The 18,171-nt window shown below is 37.7% G+C and overlaps 3 protein-coding genes and 1 pseudogene across 3 annotated transcripts; 2 read left to right on the top strand and 2 right to left on the bottom strand.

The window, feature by feature from the left end:
- Window positions 1-1,411: 1,411 nt before the first annotated feature.
- Window positions 1,412-3,042, bottom strand: LOC113762594 (dof zinc finger protein DOF1.4-like). The gene has a single exon (XM_027306108.1). The coding sequence runs from the start codon at window positions 2,533-2,535 to the stop codon at window positions 1,612-1,614; it is 924 nt and encodes a 307-aa protein (XP_027161909.1). The 5' UTR covers window positions 2,536-3,042; the 3' UTR covers window positions 1,412-1,611.
- A 4,634-nt stretch (window positions 3,043-7,676) lies between these two features.
- On the bottom strand, window positions 7,677-9,094 carry LOC113763558 (late embryogenesis abundant protein 2-like). The gene is made up of 2 exons (XM_027307393.1): window positions 8,885-9,094; window positions 7,677-8,589 (listed from the first exon to the last, which is right to left on the bottom strand). Exons 1-2 carry the CDS (start codon window positions 9,011-9,013, stop codon window positions 7,894-7,896), a joined length of 825 nt encoding a protein of 274 aa, XP_027163194.1. The 5' UTR covers window positions 9,014-9,094; the 3' UTR covers window positions 7,677-7,893.
- A 2,328-nt stretch (window positions 9,095-11,422) lies between these two features.
- LOC113760976 (30S ribosomal protein S5, chloroplastic-like) lies at window positions 11,423-14,552 on the top strand. Its single transcript, XM_027303750.1, has 2 exons — window positions 11,423-12,230; window positions 14,091-14,552. The coding sequence occupies exons 1-2, from the start codon at window positions 11,557-11,559 to the stop codon at window positions 14,338-14,340; spliced, it is 924 nt and encodes a 307-aa protein (XP_027159551.1). The 5' UTR covers window positions 11,423-11,556; the 3' UTR covers window positions 14,341-14,552.
- Window positions 14,553-16,208: 1,656 nt separating this feature from the next.
- Window positions 16,209-17,391, top strand: LOC113760429 (annotated as a pseudogene).
- Window positions 17,392-18,171: the final 780 nt, after the last annotated feature.

Below are 18,171 nucleotides of genomic sequence, written 5' to 3'. Positions count from 1 at the left end.
ATGGTTCGGGTGTGCTCTGTGCCAACTATTCTAAAGTCACCAAATCCACAACCTATCTTCTCAAAACTGTGTACGGACGTGCACGCCAACCACTATGAATTTGAGTAACCAGAACCATTGATGTTTTCAAATGAATGTGGGCGTGTGCGGTTTTCGTGTTGCGGATTTATATAGAAATATTCTAGGGATCAGAATATTTACGTGTCCCTCGAATGGTGATTCGAGAAAACGCCTTGCATGGCATCATGGTCTTTCATCATGTAGCTCACGTAAAAGTTGAAAAAAGGGCACCACCTGGTGTAAGTCCCTGTTGTTATTGACAGCTAAATTGTTCTGCGCTGTAGAAATACAAAAGTAAGCTCTAGATAGAGGGTTGTGCACTGATAAAGTACCCTTTTGTGAGTTCTAAATTCCCCTTCATTGATCCTAATGGGATGAAAGAACCTAAAAAAAAAAAGTTAACTTGTCACACATCATTCAGCATTCACGCATTTTAATTCTACCTTTTTTAAAAAAAATTTGACTTCTTGTAAGTACTAACTATGATTTGAGAGAAAAATAAAGGTAGACCAATCTCGATCATGCAAAGCTTTTGTGATGATGTTATTTGTTCTTGGCCATAGATTATTTGTTAGAGATAATTTTTACCAATGATTGTTGAGTATGTATTTTGACCTATAATTTGGTGGGACTTAGAGTGTAAGTTGGGGATTAGAAATGCATTTTCAAAATAAATCAATAAGCAAATTTCAATTCTAACATTTCTACTGTGAACAAAGTAGTGATTCTTTTGAAAGGTGTGGTCCAATGTGGACATACCCATGATTATTCATTTTCTCAAAATAAAAAAAAAACACTCTTTTATACAATACAATCAATTATATTTACAAAAAGTAATGTTGAAGCGTGGCAACATTTTGTCACATTTAGGGTTTATGCCTTGTATCATTCGCTATTTGCGGTGAGAGAACCATTTCAATTCCAAATTAGTACGTGCAACCCATGGAAGGTATTTTTTGCTTTAGGTAGAGGAACTCCATTTCATGGTAATGCAGGATGGAGCATTGGATGATTGGAATGTTTATTCTGATTAGAAAGGCACATGCAAAAATAAGATCCATCTTGTCTATCACCTTTTGCAAAGGAGACATGTGAGCTCAGCCATCCACCCACAAACATTATTCTCTTCACCATAGTGCTTTTCTCTAACTTTAATCTGCAAAGTACCCTAATTAACTACTAGTTAAGTTCAATAAAGCGAGGACCTTTTTCTTTTCTTACTGGTATTGAAAAGCATCAAAGGAACAAAACAAAAGCGTTAACACGCAAATTAAATTTAACTTTTGATCAAAAACTCAAAAAGTTTAAAGCACAAACCTAAACCGAATGCCAAACATTTTCTATAAGAAGGTAAACATTAAACATCATCTAGCCATAATCTGCTGGCTATAGGCTGCTATTATTCCATTTACATAGATTCCTAAACCTTTAAATCCCGATTTTCTTTCCACTCTTATGTATATCAGATCTATAAGGCAACACAGTGATTCAACGAAGTTTCTAATCAAAAGCACATGATCTTCTGCAACTGATTTCTCAGCAATCAGAAAATTATTCACCATCATCATAGTCTGGAATATTAGGCCAGTCATTCGGGTTGAAAGAAGAATCAGTCGGGCCACAAGAGGTGCTTGCTCCATTGGTGTTGGTCCAGATGTTGGAGTTGGAGGTACTAGCATTGCTGGAATTCCCGGCAGTGGTCCAAGAATTCAGATTTCCTGCAGTCAAAGCCATGTTTCCATCAGGTGTGAACAAAGGTTGCTTGTCCTTGTATTGATTACCTATTCCAATGGATTGACTGGGCTGATCGCGAATTTGCAGCGGTTGAGATGGAGCCTGCTGGGGTTTCATGGATGAGAAATCAAATCCATGAAAGATTGGGGTATTAGCACCCGCTCCAGTAGTAGCATCAATCCCACCGCCAATATGGAGTGGTCGACTCATTCCTTGACCTTGGCCGCTCAAGGGTGGCATTTGCATGCCATCAAATCCAGCAAACAGCCCATTTGGATAAATTGAACTTGGTATTAGTGGATGAACCCAAGAAATGGTTCTCGAGGACTGCTGGGTGCTCGGGGGTAAGTTAACAATCCCTGAAACCAAGGCAGCCATGTTGGCTATGTTTGGGAAAATACCCTCTGGCTGCTGCTGTGGTGGTGGTTGTTGTGGTCTTGTCGGTGGGAAAGGTCGAGATCTTGAGCTCTCTCCACCACATGAAATAGGCGAAACTCTGCCCCGTTTGGCCTTTCGAGAGCTACCGCCGACTGGAACGTTCCTTAGGGTTCCACCATGAGTCCAGTATCTCCTGCAATTCTTGCAGAAATACCTAGGCTGAGACAGATTGTAGTTGTTGTAGTAGCAAAACTTGGTATTGAGCGACTCACACCTAGGACATTTCCTGGGTGGTGGTGGCTGATGTGGAGCAGGATTTTCCACCTCTTTGGATTGCCTTTGTTGCTGTCCTTCTTGCTCCATTCTTGATTGAGATGTTGGAATTTATACCTCTAACTTGTTTTTTTCCTAACAAACTTGTTTGCTGTGAAACTTTTCGGTGCGAATATAGCAAAGTGCAGGCGAGTATTTATGATGGAAATCCTCTTGCCCTCAAAAGATTCCGGTGTAGCAGCCTTGACGGCATGCACAACGAAATAATAAATGTTTCGACTGGAAACTTAATGTGATATACCTCAAATATGGAGTCTGAACAAATGTGCTGGTGAGATTACGAGAATTCAGCTTGGTGGAAATAAATACTGGTGTGAAACTGAGGATGTTTATCCAACTCGGGGTTTAAAATCATAACTCCGGCTGCCTCATAATGAAGCTGAATTGAATACTTTCCATAGCAGAAGAAAAACCAAAACAAGAATTAAAAGCCCCTCAATCTGCCGCATAATCTTTAGTCAAATCCACCAACAATCCACATAGATTCACTTCCCTAATAAGAGGTCAACCCGTGAAATAAACTGGACTGGAGAGAGAGGAGGGTTGAAGGTCACCTGCTATATTCTTGTTTCTTCCGTATCCATAAGGTCAAGGTCTTCTTTAAGAGCCTCCCCCCCCAAGCCTAGAGAAAAATAGAGACAATAAAAACTGTACTTTTGTACGGTGTCCGTCCCTTTAGATAACGCTGAACTTAAGGTCAAGTTTTATCAAGGGAAGGTATCATAAACCTGAAGAATTAAATTAGACAAAATAAAATGGGATTCTTTTGTCGAATTAAGTCCAAAAATTCCCCAAAATCCTACTTATCACTCATTTCCTAGAACACCACATCACCTGTTAACATGAAACGTAGTAGAGGATGAACATCGAAAGATAGATTAAGCAAGAAACGAAAAACAAAGATTAAGCAAGAAAGAGACGTATAGCTAGTTAAGGTCAAAAGAGAGATGATATATATGATGAAGTAACAGAAGGGATTGGTGTTTTACAGGGTGCAGAGGCGGCTGAAGAGCGGCCCGCCAGTAGGTTGGGTGGTGGCGGGGCGGTAGAATAGGGGTGGTGGGCTTTGTCAGATCACTTGCTATACTAAGATTCTTCTCTCATGAACTCTTCCTTTCATGCTTTTCTATCTGTCTCATTCATAAAATATATTTCTTCCTGCAAGAAAATGAAACTGTCTCTATCTCACTCATTCCACTTTGATATCTCCCTCTTCTTTGTCATTAATTTTCATTTCTTTCTCTTACGAGTTGGGGAGTTGAGAATTTTCTTACTCGTATTTCAATTTTTTAATGTCTGTTCTGACGTCAGACGAGGACCTTGACTTAGGAGTCCTCCATTTTCTCATTCTCGGAAGCTTTCCTGTTACCATTTTACCAACGGTCTATTCCGAAAATAAAACTTGACTTGAGTTGGTCACCAAATTTTACAAATTAGTTATTCTAGGGCATTCCTTACAAAAGGGGGGAAAAGGTATTTGAATGTTTTTCAAAAAAGTTTTAATTTTCTTGAGGGTAATTGATTTTTGCACTTCATGGCTCCACTCTAACATTTTATAACGTAAAGAAAGTGTCAAAAAATTTAGTTTAAAATGCAAATATCATTTGTTTTCCAAGGGAGAAATCAGCAAGCTTTGTATTCCTATAGGAACTTATGTAATTAGACAGAGTTGCATGCATGATTTCAGAGTTGGCGGGGACATGTGTAAAGAATGTTCTACCTAAAAAAAAAAATTTCTAGAATATTTGAATTTTGGCTAGCCATTGACTATTAATATATTATTCACAAAAGTTAAAAGAATGCATGTTTTGATCAATTATTCCAATTTTAAAACGTTCATTACGTTTTTAGTCCAGAAATTTTATTATTATTTCTTTTGGTCAGATGGAGGCTATAAGCGAAACTATAAAGAAATAACACGAGGATAAGTCAATCCTATACAGTAAAGTCCAAATTTCATCAGAAGGATTTGTAATAATTTGAGGGCCAATTTGGGATTGCAATAGCTTATTAAAAAAATACTTTTTTAATAGGGTTTTTAATAAAAGTATTTATTTAGTGTTTAAGTGCTTTTAAATATGCTATTTGGAGACATCGTTCAATAAGTATTTACTGTATTGGATAACGTGTGATTTAAAAATTTTATATATATTTATCTCTTTATTTAGTTTATAATATAGGATAAAATGATTAAATTTAATGTTTTATTTTTTAAATCACAAAAGCTACTCTAAAAGCACCAAATTTGAAATTTTGCTAAAAGTGCTTTTTACACTAAAAGTTCTGTTCCTAATTTTATAGGATGATGTTCATCAAACGCTTTAAAAGTGCTTTTAACACCTAAAAATTTTTTTTTTTTTTTACCAAAAGCACCTCGATTCCAAATGGGGCTTGAGTCCAAAAATTTTATTTTAGTTTAGCATGGAAAGTTTTTGTTAATAAGAAAAATTTACTATTTTGCACTTTTGCTTGGTCAAGATGGAGCAAATGAAATGTGGAGGCCCATATGAGTTGCTCAAGGGTAGGAAGCCTTTTGGAGGCCCCATAAGGAACGAAACAAATATCCTTTGAAGCCCACAGCTTCGGAAAGACCGAATCATTGACGTGATGAGGCCTATGTTAATGGTACAAAGCCCTGAAAATTTTTGTCAGCCACTTAAAGATGGCTTTTGGAGGAAATTTTATTTTTCTGTGGGGCCTAAATAAACGAACTTTGGTCCAGATAGACCGCATGCATTGTGTTAATAATTCCAACCTTTTTTTTTGAATGAATAATTCCAACCTTTGCTGAAAATCTGGAATCACTATTTTCCTTTCTTTTGAGGAAAATATTTATTTTATTCTTAACTTAAATTCAACTTACAATTTAGATGTATTTTTTTTCTCAAGTAGCTTAAAAAGTGATTTGTACAGGTAACATACTTTGCAAAGTGAATTTTCAATTAACTCTCACTAAGAGCATCCTAGAGAGAAAAAAATTATTGCAAAAAACAAATAAGAAAAAATAGGGAGGCGATTAATCTATTGTGGATTTGACAACCAAAATTAGATCTATTGGGTTTGTTTGGATTAAGGCTTATTTGCAAAATATTATTTGTTTGCATCGTAAATATATTTTTCAACCAACCTTTTATCTTCCTAATTAACTTTTTTTCTCATATATATGTATCATTTCATAAAAAGTGGTATAATAATTATTTCAAATAATCTCCTTTCTAAACACACTCGCATTACTTCAATAATTCAATCCCAATCATCTTGAGCCTGAAAGTTCCGTGCCATTAACGCCTCTATTTAACAAAATTTGACTAGTGCTCCAAATTCAAATATAAAAAAATTAAAGCGAATGGAAAGTTTTGAGAGTTGGATTTAGTGGTAAGACGGGAATGATTATAAGTAATTTTTTTTCGAAACTTTAAGAGATTTGTATTGATTATAAAAACACTTGACATTAGCGAGCAAAAACTCGATCAAAACTATACAAGAGTGTTTAATGACACATAGGATTTATCACTTCCTCCTAAAGCATAATTACTAACTCTATGGCTAATCATATATTTTATCTTTTCTAACTAAATAAAAGAAGTACATTTGAAACAACACCTTTAAACTTCGGATGTCTTCCGCCACTATAGCCAACCTGCTGTCCTGTGTGCTCTTTGATATGATATTAGTCCCAAAAGTTCCTTGTTCTAGATTTTGAATGCTAATTTTCCTCCATTGCTGCTCTGCTGCCTTGCACATGGCCAGTTTGACAGCAACTGCATCTTCTACACTCTTACATCCAGAAGTCCTTTCTTTTAATGCCCAGCACGCTATTATTGAATTAGAATTTTCCGTTGTTGCAACTCCTATCCCCATGAAGGGCGTCTTTGCTGACTTTGAGTTGCAATCCTTACATCCCTCCCCATGAAAGGGATAGATTATAAGCATGAGATCGTAATTCAAGACCTGCCATTTATCCACAAAAAATTTTTTCTTTCTACAATAAAGCAAACCTTTTCCTGAATGTCTACTCTCTTACATGGATGATGGAACTATGGTTTTATACACGCCGAGCACCCCACTTGGGCTATTATGTAATTTGCTGCCCTCTCTAATTCACGAATCCCTCTTTTGTTCTTCTGACTTCTCGGTTATGGCCTCACAATTGGTCAGAAAACCTGAAACCGAGCCGGCCATGGAAACCGCGAAGGATACCCCACCTAAATATCTCAACCTTAAACGTCAGTTGCAAAGCCAGAGTTCTATTTTAAGAGGGGCAGAGCACAGATAAAGGGACTATTTTTTGGAATCTCAATTTTTTGTTTTTGGTGTTTTAATTTCTGAAGTTTTTTTCATGGTAAAAATGATAAAAATACCTAGCTGTTAATCACAATTAGTTTTTGTTCTCTTGCATTGACCTTGCAAGAGAGTATATATCACATCATGAGTTAGTTACCAAAAAGAGCAATTGCCTTCGTATCTTTCCTTGCTATATCCATTAGCCACATGAAAGCTCATTATCCCATTCTATGTCATGTACTAGTTTGATTGCACGTTAAACTCATGCATGGCTACATATATTTCCTACTCTATACACAAAAGAAAAGTTACACTGTTCAAATTCTCCCTTCATCTCCTCAGTATCCTCGAGGACTGTTGCAAAACTAATGTCTTGAACATTGCTTGCATTGATTTGGTTCCATCACAAATTTGCGGTCTGATTGGACTTCTATCTTAGTCCATCCTGCAATTTTGGCCATCATTAACGTAACTCCTCAGTATCCTCGAGGACTGTTGCAAAACTAATGTCTTGAACATTGCTTGCATTGATTTGGTTCCATCACAAATTTGCGGTCTGATTGGACTTCTATCTTAGTCCATCCTGCAATTTTGGCCATCATTAACGTAACTCTTATTGCCAGAGCTTCTTCCTCCGTAGCTTTTTCATTCCTGCGTTCCATTACACCCCTTACTTTCAGTAGTTTTCCAGTCCAAGTTCCTAGCTATGATTCCCTTTCCTGTTCTTACCAATTGATTTGATATTGAGAGTAGAACATTAACTTCCACAAAAAATAGCAAGTTTACTTTTTTTTAGCAATGTTTTGAAATTAAAATATTAACTTAGCAAGTAATACCCAATACGTGTATTTAAAGATGACATTGCGAAAAAAAAGTTTTCATTCTTAAAAAATTTGTATGTAATTAACGCATTGCGCATTTGAATGGTAACATGTAACAACAATTGTTAACCCCCCAAAAAAGGAAAAAAGAAAAGAAAAGGACACCACAAAATGGAGGATGATTCCATAAGGGTCAAAAAACTAATACAACAGGACTAAATTATTAATTCATCCTCAAAAAAAAAAAAAAACACGAAGTAAATATGCAACTTCTAATTAAATCCTAGTGTTTCTTATCGTGATGATCATGCTGCCCTGCTTTCCTCCTCAGCTCCACAACATCTTCATCCATTGTCACACCGTCAGGGTGCTCTCCCTTAGGTGCCTCAGTGACAGGGATATCCCTGTGCTTTCTAGCAGGCTTCCTAACATGATCTTCCATGAAATCTTCAACACGGTCCTTATCATCATCATCATCCTTGCCAACCACAGTTTCTTTAATCTTCTGAGTAGTCTCCTTTGCAGCTCCCCAAGCATCCTTCATAGTCTGCTTAGCCTTCTCCCCAACAGTCTCGGCCGTTTCCACCACCTTATACGCCCCTTCCTTCGTCTTCTCGGCCACCGTTTCGGCCGCCCCCTTAGTCTTCTCCTTCATTTCATAAGCCGTGTCTTCAGTCTTCTCCTTCATTTCATAAGCTCTATCCTTGGCCTTCTCTTTAGTTTCTTGCGCTGTATCCGCTGCCCAGTCTTTCCCTTCTTTGGCATTCTCAGCTGCCCTTTCAGTCCTGTGCTTTGCTTTCTCAGCAGCCTCCTTGGCCTTCTCCTCCATTTCTTGGGTTCGCTCTTTGGTTTTGCCCATGCTTTCCTTCACACTTTCTCTTGCTCTCTTAGTCATTTCAGCGGCATCTTCATCAGACTTATCAGCATAAAGATCCCTATCGTGATCTCTTCTTCTATCATCGTGTTCTGCATATTGACCCTTCACAGCAAGCATATACATACTCAGTCAGCACAACACTACAAGTTTGTCCAAAGGCGTCAAACATTAAAAAAAAATAAAACAAAGAGGTGATTAAGTTCATTTTTAGGAAAAGTCACTACCGCAAGATCAAGACTTCTAATAAAACATGTAAACATGCAAAAGAATTGCTAGTGACTCAAACCCAGAAATTAAAATGGCAATATGAAGCAGAATCAGAAAGAAAGTTAAAAGAATATATTATATATGCTAGTAGTACTAGTAGTAAAAAGGGTAGCGTTGTTACTGTTGTTACCTCGGAATGTTTTGTTGCAGAAGTGAAACAGACCCTGGACACTTTGCCGTAAAGAAGAGGATAATTGGACCGGGGAAAAGCCTTGGAAAGGTTGAAGGCGGCGTTTTTAGCTATAGGAATGGCTGCCATTGTTGATCAAAAAGACTGACCTCCAATTTTGGAAAGAATCTGTATTTCTTCGACAGTTTCTATTAGTATTAATCTTTTGCAGGTTTCAACTTTCAACCGAATTTGGAAAATCTTCACAGCCTCCCACAGTTATCGTGGTGGGCCGGGATTTGAGGAGTCACAGGAAGGAAAGAGGGTGGCATTTTCTCATGCTGACACGTGTAGCTGAAAGTGCCACGTATTGCAAAAGTGTGTTGTGGCTGTTGATACCCGATTGCTCAATCCTCTTCGGACTCCTTTCTTCATTTTTAATTCTGGGTGGGTCTTCTCTCGCGCAATCCAATAGGGCCACTGGTCACCTGCGTAGCACTTATCTTTGTCTAGTTTAGTGGAGTAGTAAAACTTCTCAATGCAGAACACGAAAAAGAAAATCGATGTATATATAATTATTAGGGATAATTGCAGAAACCTCCCCTGAGGTTTCTTTCAGTAGCACTCACCTCCCCCATAATTTACAAAATAGCAGTAACCTCCTCTAGGAACTAGTTGGGGAGTTCTATGGTTCTCCCCCATGGCTAGAAGAAGCCATGCTTTTTGCTACAACACTTCGCCTCTATACTACCAAACTAAAGTCAAGGAAATCAGCTGTGTTACCGGTAAAACCAACTGTAGTAATGGATTGCTAAACCAGATCTCATTTATAAGCTTGTGCAAGTTCAGATCTCATTTAGCCGTTGCTTTTACCTGATGTTTAACCTGTTGCAGGTGCATTAGAAAATGGTATGCACTTATACCCCTTGAAATTTATTAATCCTTAATAGGTTTTGTCCTTTCTTTGCTAATACTACTAGGCAAGCAAGATGAAGGACAAATCAGGCACAAATTTCTGATCTCAGTTCTTAAAACAATTTTTTTAATGGGACTCTTTCTAGTTTGGACCGAATCTGTAATAGATTCCTTAAGCTCAAGGGTGGTCAATGCAATTTCTTAAATTAGAGGGGAGGTGAGTGCTACTATTAGAAACCTCAAGAGAGGTTTCTGCAATTTTCCCTAATTATTATCTATGTATATACGTATAGCTATTATATTCAATCAATAGATCAATTATACCCCATCTCACATTTGAACAACTAGTGGAAAAAAAAATTCATGGTCTGCAGGGTGATGTGATCCTTGGATATATATATATATATATATATATATTTCGTTTTTAGATGCTCGCTATTGAAAAATTAAAAGAAATGAATATATCAAAGAGCTCGGTGAACCTGGTGGAGAATTCGGGAGCTAGAGGTGAAGGCTGCCTTTTTCGAGGTTTCGGGACTTATGGATGAAAAGCATGGGCCTTTAATTTGTGCAACATACGTTGGTTTAATTTGTTAAGAACATGCCATTTTTTATAAAAATCATATATTTGAATCTTGCTACATCTATATTGATCAACAATCTATTTATTAGAGATTTATGATTTCGAAAACACGTTTTAACTCGTGATAATAATCAAAACTAAACTTACCTAAACTTTTATCCAACAGTTTTTTGTCTAAAAAATTGTAGTAATGTTTCTCTGGACGTGGGAAAGCAGAGGACCGTGCCACGTGATGCCACGTGCCCTTAGTAGATGACACGTGTTGCCCCGATGCCACGTTTCCATTTCGGTTTATTCGGCTGATGTTATTGAAAATGGGCCGAGACCTTATTTGAGGCCCAAGATCCCAGTTGAGCACATTTGCAATGATCAAAATTTGTTTGTTTATTCAGGAGAACAAACCTTAGAGGTTGTCCTAAGATTCAGCTCAAACTCAATTCATTAGAGCACGGAAGGATCAGTCAATTAATCACTACTAGTGTTAAGCCGTGTTTGTGCAACTTAGAAATGAATTATTCTTTATGTGATTATTATATATGGAACTTTCATTAGTACCGAGAACTGTGATCTTTTACTAATATTTTTTCCTATAATATTATAATTAATTTGATAATTACAATGTGTATGGGTACCTATATTGGTAATTTGTGCTTAAGTAATTAGGGCAAAATTAATTCTTGTAAGGGTAAAAATTGAAGTTAAAAAGTGACAAAAAAAATATTTGAACCAAGCCACTTTGTATTAGTATCTATATTCTAAAAAAACAAGGGAAACATACAATAGTTATTTGTATAATTTTGTGGAAAATAGTTCTTTGTATAGGCAACTCTATCCGCCATTACATTACTTTTTGGCCGGTTGCTTATTTTGCCAGATTTTTAGCCCTCCATTCCTTCAGTTGGTCTGGACATCATCAGGTACAATACAAACGCCTACTCTATAGTGTAATATTTTTCTCCTTTTAATGAAGCTGACCTTTCCCCAGCTCAGGAGGAGAAAAAAAAAAAAAAACGAAAAAAAAAGCGCATCCAAATCCGATTCATCTTCAAAAGTCTGGAAAAAAAAAAAATCCGATTCACCGTTTCATCTTCCCTCACAACTGGGAAAAGAGAAGTGAGATAAGACTCACCCCCTTTGCTTACACTTCACTATTCCACTGATAACTTCCATCTCCAGCCACCACCGCCTCCACCACATGGCTGCCTCTCCAAGCTCCTTATCCACCTTCTCCTCCCTTTCCATTCATCACCCACCACGCCTTTCCCATCTCCCCTCTTCTCACCCCTCCCTCTCCCCTTTAAAAAACCCCAAATATTCCCTATTTCTCCTTCCCAAAGTCACAAAAATCAGCCCCGTCAAGGCTACTTCTGGTGGTGCGGAAACAATTTATTTTGACAATGTAGACCCGGAAGAAGTCTCCACATTCGACCCACCAGAGCGCCCGGAAGACTTTGTTCCACCTCCTTCTTTTGACGAAGGGCCAATTGAGACAGAAGATGAAATAGCCCGAGGGTATGAAGAAATCTATGGGCCAGCATACAGTGGTGAAACTTTTCTTGGAAATGACATCTATGTGATGGATCCTAAGGTGAAAAAGACAAGTGGGTTTGGGTCACAAGGCCAGAGGGAAAAGGTTAAAGATGGGTTTGAGGAGAGAGTGGTGCAAGTGAGCAGAGTGACCAAAGTTGTTAAAGGCGGCAAGCAATTGCATTTCAGGGCTGTGGTTGTTGTGGGTGATAAAAAGGGACATGTTGGTGTTGGAGTTGGGAAAGCTAAGGAAGTTGCTGTTGCTGTTCAGAAATCTGCTGTTAATGCTAGAAGGAATGTCATCACAGTGCCCATGACCAAGTATCTGACATTTCCTCACAGGTAAAATCATCCGGGCTAGCTCTGTTTTAGTTGAAAGTTCTGTTCTTGGAATTGGAATTTTGTGTAATGAATTGGCATTTTAGGATTGGTCTTCTGTTTTTGAATAAAAGTTATTGGATTGTGACGTAGCATTTGTTATTATGGTGCATATGAAGCTTTTCTTGGGTGTCAACCTTACGAACTTTCATTGGACTAATTATATACTGCTTTTGAAAGGAAAGAAAGAAATCTTATGTGGGATTCTAGCAGTTGTTTGAGCTATGAAGATAGGCATTTGCCAGGAATTTGCTGTGTTCTTCCTAGACTACTGCGGATCAGTCATTTTAGGGCAGATAAAAGTTTTTAGCTGACTTGAAGTGGCAGTCTAACATAACTAGAAATGTTAATAAACAGCTCCCTAGTATTAGGTACATTAGTTGCCTATGAAGTGAACTTTATGCGTAGACGAACTTGTTACGCGCTTCTTTCCATTGCAATTACGAGAGCTTTTTATGGTTAATCTTTTGAAATTTTCTCTTTTGCAAAATGACAGTGGTTTGAACCATTGTAACTGCTAAGTTTACGCCAAATCTGGTTCCAAAAGCGAACTTCAAAGTCAAAGCTCGGATTATTTGATCATATAACTAGTTTTTTTCAAAACTAGTTCCCTGTTTATTCACGTTTCTTGCAGACTATGATCCAACAGCAAGCTCTTTTTACCTGGCTTTGAGTTCCATAGGAGGATAAAGAACAGCTGGAAGCTAGACAGCACTTGCCATCTACCTAGCTACAATTTTAATTTTTGAGTTGCCTAGCTACATGTTTTGTTCAGCCAGCAATGTTCTGCTGTTTTTTAAGGTAGTAGCACCTTTCAGATCCTTTCATACGTACAACTTGACTTTCAGCTTATGCCCAGTCAATCCTATGGGCTTATAAGTTCAAGGCTTGGGCTTGCTTGTTAAAGCATGGAAAGATATCCAAAAAGCAAAGCAGCAGCTATGCTACAAGCATGTAGCTAGTGGATACTGCAGTCCATGAATAAAAATCAGTCTTTCTAGCAGCTATGGTATCTATGCGTTTACAGATCAAGTAATCAGCTTCTCTACAGTTTTCTCCTCTACTTCAAAGCCTAAACCACGAGCTGCTGTATAGAATATCCACCTTTTTGAAGACGGTTTCTAACTTTGTGCTGTAGAGGCAGAATATGACAGTGAACAAAGAACTAAATGTCCTTGTCATGTAAACTGCCTAAAATAAGTTCTTTGATATTTAATTGCTTGCATGTTGTCATCTTGCCATGGATCATTGCTTGCATGTGGTCATATGGTGTTGTCCTAAGAAGTTTTGATGGATGATGTTTGTTCCATTTTTTGAGGTTTAGACCTGTTCTGACGATCATGGCATCCTATCATCTTTCTTGAGCAGATAGTACTGTTAAGTTTCAGCAGAAGAATGGAGTAAACTTGGTATGTGGTTTTTAGGGTAGATGATCAGCTATGAGCAACAAGGCTTTTCTTTCTGGAATTTTGTTGAAAATTTATGCTCAAAATATTGTAGCCCTGCTCAAAGGGAACTTCATGCATGAGCATGGTAGCTCTGAGAAAGTGTTGTAAACTCACTTGTTGCCTTGTCAAAAACTTCCAATGGCAATATGGATAGCAAAGTTGACAATATTGACTGGGATCCTCAGATATTTTAGTTCACTTGGTACCTCGTGCTTTCTGTCTATCCAGACAGGGTACATATGCATCAACACAGAATTCACCTTGCCTGCTTGAGAGTTGTCTTTGTTCACTTTAAGAGGGTATCATTTCTGACTAAATTTCTGGTTATTGTTGATATGTGGTTAATTTATCTTCTGATATCCATGTAATTTGGCAGATCTGATGCGGATTATGGTGCGGCAAAAGTCATGCTTAGACCTGCATCCCCGGGTACTGGAGTGATTGCTGGTGGAGCTGTGAGGATTGTTCTAGAATTGGCTGGAGTTGAGAATGCTCTGGGCAAGCAGCTTGGAAGTAACAATCCCCTCAATAATGCAAGAGCAACAGTCGTGGCTGTGCTGAAGATGAGGCAATTTAGTGAAGTTGCACAAGAGCGTGGTATTCCAATGGAAGAGCTTTGGAAGTGAAGGACTTGACCAAATCTTTGTTGTCAAACTTCTCTCTGTAGATCCAACTACTCAGCAATGTAGTCCCACATACAGTTTTTCTCAAATATTATATATGTTGTTATCAAATCTGTTGTTAGTACACTTCTTGATTCAGAAACTTGTGGGAAAAGAGAACAAAAGAAAAAACAGAAAATCATCCCTCGTATTTGAGGAGATTTTCCTTCATCCTCTTTTTGTGTCATAATCTAACTTTTTAGTGCATTGTTAACAAATATATATTTGGCGTAATGGAGGACATGATGACTTGGTATCACATAATCAATGGTGAACAGTTGATACCTTATCTTTTGACTATTGCATTAATTTCTTTCTGTTTTCCCTGTTCACCTAGGAGATGTGAGGAAGTTGTCCTTCCTGGGCTCTGACCAAGAACATAGCCAGCTTTGGAGAAAAAGTTCTTGAAGCCTGGGATAGGAAAGCAGCAATTTTTTTTTTTTGATAATGGAAAGCAGAAAACTTCTTAAACGACGAAAAAAAAGTATTACTACTAATTTTCTATTTGCAGCCTAAAGTATCAATATTAGTGCTTAGTATACATTTTACTATCAAGGAAATGCACGTTGCTCAAACGAGCTGCAAATTAATAGATTTGTGTTGCTATTTTGTAGTGGAGAGACTGTAGCACCCTCAATTTGTCTATGTTCACTGAAGCTCTCTTATTCATCGGGGTTAGTAAAATCTTTTCTTTAAATCAATTTGAGCAATGTACTAGACATTTGTAATACTAAAATTGCTTTAATTGATAGCTAAGAGTGCAAATTGCAAGTTAGTGATAGTTTAGGGAACAAATTCTAATTAACGCAATGAGTGATAGTTTAAGCTCTTTATTTAATCTCTTCATATGCCTTTTTCTTTTCTTAAAACTTTCGAATTTTTTTTTATCGTAATTCTTTATTAGGGTTTTAACTTTTATTTCAAGAGATCTTTTCAATTTTTTATATATTTTGCCTTAGTCGATGACATTTATCCTCTTACTTTAAAGAATATTTGCTCAAATAACGAAATAGTAAACCATATCCATTATACTAAACGCGTCATCACGCCATTTTTCATTCGTGCAACGACACCAAAACGCCATCGCACAATGCCGCATGAGATGTACTGATCCGAATGATGCAAAATTAATACCATCCAATTCAGTCCAACATCCTTTTTTTTTTTTTTTTTTGAAAAAAATATGAATACAAATTCCATCTTTAGTAGATGTCTAAAATCACAATATGTCTAAAAGTAGGTATAAATATGAAAATTCTTAAAATCAAGAAAATAGGTTATCATTTAATTTATATCTGTCATATAAAGTAGAATTGAGGGATATTATGAGATCAAAATCTAAATACACGTTTTAAAGACAGAACAAAAATTGTTGTGTTTTTGTTGCATATGAATGTTTTAGTTTGTATGTTGATGTGATGCATGAGACCGGCCATGCAGGTGAAATTAATCCAAATTCTCTGTCACATAAAAAACACAAGCTAGACTTCGGAATGAAAGATGAATGCATGCATCCTCACGTACCAAAATCAAAATGTGCAAACAGAAGAAGAGAGGAGTGAGATTGCATACTTTGATCTAAGCAAGCCTTTCTTTCACCTTGAAGCCATGACCATCAAGATGGAGAGGGAGAAGCCATTTTACTTGTAGCAGGTGTGGGTTGGTTCACATTTGTCTAGTTCGATCTAGGGTTTTGTTGCAGACACTAGGCGCATCCCTGGTTATTTTCTACTCCTCCTCTAGATTTTTACTGATGGAGTTTGTTATAAAACAATAATGTTAAATTCTGTCCTCCTGATCACCGATCACTTCGAACCGACTCCATCCATATCATGGCCGTCTCTACAACCCTTCTCTCTGCCTTCTCCTTCCTCTCCCTTCACACCCAACACACGTCTCCCTCCCTCCTATCCCTTTAAACCTCGACACCCTTCTTCCAACGTTCGAAGCTTAACAAACAGGGACCAATGATCAAAGGCGAGAAACATTCCTCGGGATATCGAAACAACCTTTTACGACAACGAAGAAGAAGACCCGGAAATGCTCATTACTTTCAACCCTCCAGAACGCCCAGAAGGCTTCGTCCCACCAAGAACCCTTTGAATCAGAGGAAGAAATTGCCCAAGCCTACGAAGAATTGTACGGTCCAGCCTATAGCGGGGAGAGTTTTCTTGGCAATGACGTAAGAGTCATGGGCGACTCTTAAGCTTCAAAAGAAGAACGGGCTCGGGAGAACTTTTTAGGAGAAAAGGCCCGTCAAAGATGAGTTTGAGGAGAGAGTTGTGCAGCTGAAGAGGATGGATAAAGTGGTTAAAGGCGGAAAAATGTTGCGATTCAGGGCTGTTGTGGTGGTGGGGGATAAAAAGGGAAGACTGGGAGTTGGAGTTGCCAAAGCTAGAGAAATTGTGGATGCCATCAAAAAGTCTGCTATGGATGCTAGAAAGAATATCATCACTGTGCCAATGCCTCACGGGTCAAAAATATTCTTTAGTGTTGGATTTGTTTCTTTTAATGTTAAACAATGTTGGATTCTTTGTTAAATAACATGTTGCTGCTGTGGAAATATTTAAGTATTGCATCTTTAGTACTGAAACAGGTAGGATGTAGTAGTAAAACTTAAAAGAGATACATTAGGCTTGTAAAACCTCATCTTGCCCGCTTCAGAACCATCTAGTAATGCAAGCTACGTAGTATGCTTATCAAGTATCCATTGGATTTCACTGCCAAATGAATACTATTAAATTAATTAATGTTTAAATTCAATTAAATGGCAGATCTGAGGCAAATTATGGGGCAGCAAAAGTGATGATTAGGCCTGTTTCATCAGGCACTGGGATCATTGCAGGAGGAGCTGTTCTAGATATGGCAGGAGTTCAGAATGCCTCTGGGAAGGAGCTTGGGAGTAGAAGTCCCCTCAATAATGCCAGAGCAACAATTATAGCAGTGCAGAAAATGAGGCATTTCAGTGAAGTTGCAGAAGAGCGCGGTATCCCAATGGAAGAGCTCTGGAAGTGAGAATACAGGGATTTCAGTCTAAAATCTAAATACACTTTCCAAGTTGTCGCCAAATCTATAGGTAACAGGTGCACCTTTTTATTTTCTACTCTTGACAAAGCCCCATGGAAATTGTATGGTTTGTGTTTATCAAAAAAAGGGGATTTGTTTCTGTTGGATATAAATACAAATTTTATTATTTGATTATTTTTCATTCAATCAATACATCTTTTCAAATGTGATCTTTCACTCATTACAGGGTAATTTTCTGCTACTACAACAGGGTGCCAAGTGCCCATTAACTGGTATGGGGAGTTGGGGCAGCCGTAAGGAACTAAGGGTACTGCAAATACTAATCCGTCCTTCGTATCCAACAAGACAGATCAACAAGACAGCTCATGGAGTTGCATGAACAAATGCCTGACAGAATCGGAGTTGCTCCGACTGATCCAACGCACTCTTGCTTTGCCATCTTCATAGGTGAAGTAGTAATAATTTCAATTGTTAGCAGTTACTAGCAGAGTGGTTATAATTCATACTGAAGATATCTATAGACTCATCTGATACTTAAAAGACACCTTAAGGTTTATCATCCATCATCAAATGTAGTAGGTCTCTTCGGGAGTTACCAGCTATTTTCGTTTCTTATTAGAGGTCAGAAACATTAGAACACCTAAATCTAGTTATGGCCAAGAAACTCCGCTAAGTAGCACCAGTTTTTCATTAGCAAAACACTCTCGCAAACCAACACAGAGTAAATGGAAGTTCAAACAACAAATGGTTTAAAGCATAATGACCAAA

The sequence above is a fragment of the Coffea eugenioides genome, chromosome 2 (genome assembly GCF_003713205.1).
Source record: "Coffea eugenioides isolate CCC68of chromosome 2, Ceug_1.0, whole genome shotgun sequence".
Taxonomy (NCBI): Eukaryota; Viridiplantae; Streptophyta; class Magnoliopsida; order Gentianales; family Rubiaceae; genus Coffea; species Coffea eugenioides.
Note: the sequence above shows the minus strand (reverse complement) of the source record. Positions and strands in the feature narration are given on the sequence as shown.

Bases quoted from the DNA above. Each gene is read 5' to 3' on its own strand.
- LOC113763558 (XM_027307393.1), bottom strand. From the start codon at position 9,013: ATGGCAGCCATTCCTATAGCTAAAAACGCCGCCTTCAACCTTTCCAAG. The intron at 8,590-8,884 runs GTAACAACAGTA...CTTGCTGTGAAG, and splicing joins CTGCAACAAAACATTCCGAG to GGTCAATATGCAGAACACGA.
- LOC113760976 (XM_027303750.1), top strand. From the start codon at position 11,557: ATGGCTGCCTCTCCAAGCTCCTTATCCACCTTCTCCTCCCTTTCCATT. The intron at 12,231-14,090 runs GTAAAATCATCC...GTAATTTGGCAG, and splicing joins TATCTGACATTTCCTCACAG to ATCTGATGCGGATTATGGTG.
- LOC113762594 (XM_027306108.1), bottom strand. From the start codon at position 2,535: ATGGAGCAAGAAGGACAGCAACAAAGGCAATCCAAAGAGGTGGAAAAT.